The following is a 2,469-nucleotide window of genomic DNA, read 5'->3' on the forward strand; positions in this document are numbered from 1 at the left end:
GTTAGTCCTCAAAGTCTTTTTAATGTCTACAATAGTCCATCTAATATGCACATGATAATCAGCTATGCTATTTCCAGTAACCCCTTATAAATACAGTAAAATAAATACCTCTGGGTATATTACTTTTGCTACATTTGAGTATACTTTTATATTCTTTAATATACCACCAAATTGCTTTTTAAAATTATTTGTAGCAATTAACAATGCCATGGTAAGTACCAATTTCACCATAAATTTGCCAGCATTAACATTTAAAATTTTTTCTAATAGATACAAAGAAACCACACTCCAAATTGAATTTATCATTAAAGTTGTGCATTATTTTTGTTGTGTTTACTAATTTCCTTTTTTGTAAATTTCAGTTTATATGCTTTATCTAGTTATCAACTGAGATCTTAAATTTGCTAATTTATGAGTTTTTATAAGAATATTAACTCTATGTCCATCATATTTGCAATAAAATTTTCCAAGTCTCTTTTTTCCTTTTAATTATGATTAAGTTTGTTTTTGATAAAATAACCTTCTGTTGAAGGTAATCATAATTAAAAGTTACAAGAGGTCTTGAAATTGTATAATTTTCTAAATACAGAATTCAGTCTATTGCTTTGAGCACATCAGTGTACGTCTTTCAACATAAGACTTTTAAAGCAATATAAAACTATATCAAAATATGCATGTTTATCTAATAGAATTACTGAATTTGAGAAGTCTTGACTGTCTCAAAATTAACTCAAAGGGCTACATACCTGTCGCTGTAAACACAGGCGATTTCTGTCATGTAAATGCTGATGATTAGAAAATGATGAATGCCAATTCCGAGCCTGACTTTGCAACTGAGTCTGAGTCATATCAGAAGGCCTTGTTACAAGATGTGAAGTAAATTGCCGATCAAGGTCATGATCTAAAACGTGACTTGAATTATCTTGTCCAAATGTTGACTCATCAAATTGGGGAAGAAGACCCTCTTGAAGGAGGTCCTCTGGGTCAAGTCCTGTGAATGGCTCAGTGTGAGATTCCACTTGATGAAGTAAATTCTCTTCTAAAGATGAAAAGCCATTAGTTTCTACATGATCATTGAAATGGCCCATTTGAGTTCCTGAGTCAACAGGATCTGGGAAGTTCATGTGCACAGGAGATAATTTTGAATTGCTATAATTACCCTGAGGATGTGACGAATGCAACATTTGGAAATTATTTGAATTCAATGATGTACTGGGGTTTAGGACATGCTGAGTGGATTCTTGCTTGATTCCTCTATGAGGTGAAAAGGAATTACTTCCAGTAAAATCAGATAAAGTCTGATTTGTATGATTAGGTGCAAGAACTGCAGAGGACTGAAGGAGACTGTTTGGTGATATATGATTACTGGAAAAGGAATAATGTGAAGAAAACTGCTGTGAATTACTGACAGAACAAGAAGTCATATTTGGGGAAGGTCCATTAAAACTTCCTTCTTGATGACTGCTACACTTGAGGAAGTGTACTGAAGGATTTGACGTTTGAGAAAATTGCTGCATTGAAAGAGACTGCTGTGAATTAGATGCATTAGTAATTTGTGGTGGGTGGTTAACATTGACTCTGTGTGGACCAGAAACATTAACATTCATAAAGTTTTTAGACTGGCTAAGAGAATTTTGCCCTGGGTTGAGATTATTTCTGTTTTGCTGTGATCGTAGTGAAGTGCACTGTGTTTGCTGTTCATTGGCCTGAAATAAGGCAAAGTCATGGTGTGCCACGAAGCTTTTATTCTGATGCATAGAATGTGAATGTCCTTGTTGGTGAAAAGGAGATCCATTTTGATTTGAAATGCTAGTAGCTGTCTGGTGGCCCCACATTGGACTGCCATCTGCTACATCTGGAAACAAACCATTGGGTTGATTTTGGGGGTGGATCGGAGAACAATTATACTGAGAGTGAGGAGATAACACATGTTCAGCTGGACTACCAAAAGACTGATTAACTTGATGAAATTTCATTGAATCAAACTGATTTAACTGTTCAAAATCAGTCATCTTCTGATGTGTTGGAGTACCCTGAACATGGTTCAGTGAATCTATATGCAAAGGTTCAAATTCTGCACCCAAGTTCAATTCATCAACTAGTGAAACAGGTCCTGGTTGTACAAATGCTTCATCTGACAAACTTTCTAAGGTCTCACCAAAGAGATTGGCATCATCGAAAAAGTCCATCATTGGATCTGTCATCTTGAAAATTCAGTAACAATCTGGGCTGTTCACTCCAAATAGAGTATATTCCGCTTCTCTGTAGTAGATATTATTGGATCATTTCCAAAGGTCAACTATTCCAAAACAGATCAATATTCATTATTGCTCTAGATAATGACATGTCATGAAGTGTCAGAATCCTAGAAAAATAAGAACAAAACAATTTAAATTTAATGAGTATTCATTAAACTTTTATAAACAAAGTTTATATGTGATTTTTAAAAGTAACATAGTGTACAGTATT

At 34.3% G+C, this 2,469-nt stretch overlaps 1 protein-coding gene across 1 annotated transcript in view; it reads right to left on the reverse strand.

Moving 5' to 3' along the window:
- CHD9 (chromodomain helicase DNA binding protein 9) overlaps window positions 1-2,469 on the reverse strand; it is a 220,698-nt gene that overhangs the window by 183,599 nt on the left and 34,630 nt on the right. The window contains exon 2 of the mRNA XM_012642605.1: window positions 747-2,365. Coding sequence (XP_012498059.1) covers window positions 747-2,204 — 1,458 coding nt within the window. The 5' untranslated portion in view covers window positions 2,205-2,365. The remainder of the gene's footprint in view (window positions 1-746; window positions 2,366-2,469) is intronic.

The sequence above is a fragment of the Propithecus coquereli genome, unplaced genomic scaffold (genome assembly GCF_000956105.1).
Source record: "Propithecus coquereli isolate 6110/MARCELLA unplaced genomic scaffold, Pcoq_1.0 Scaffold180, whole genome shotgun sequence".
In the NCBI taxonomy this organism is placed as follows: domain Eukaryota; kingdom Metazoa; phylum Chordata; class Mammalia; order Primates; family Indriidae; genus Propithecus; species Propithecus coquereli.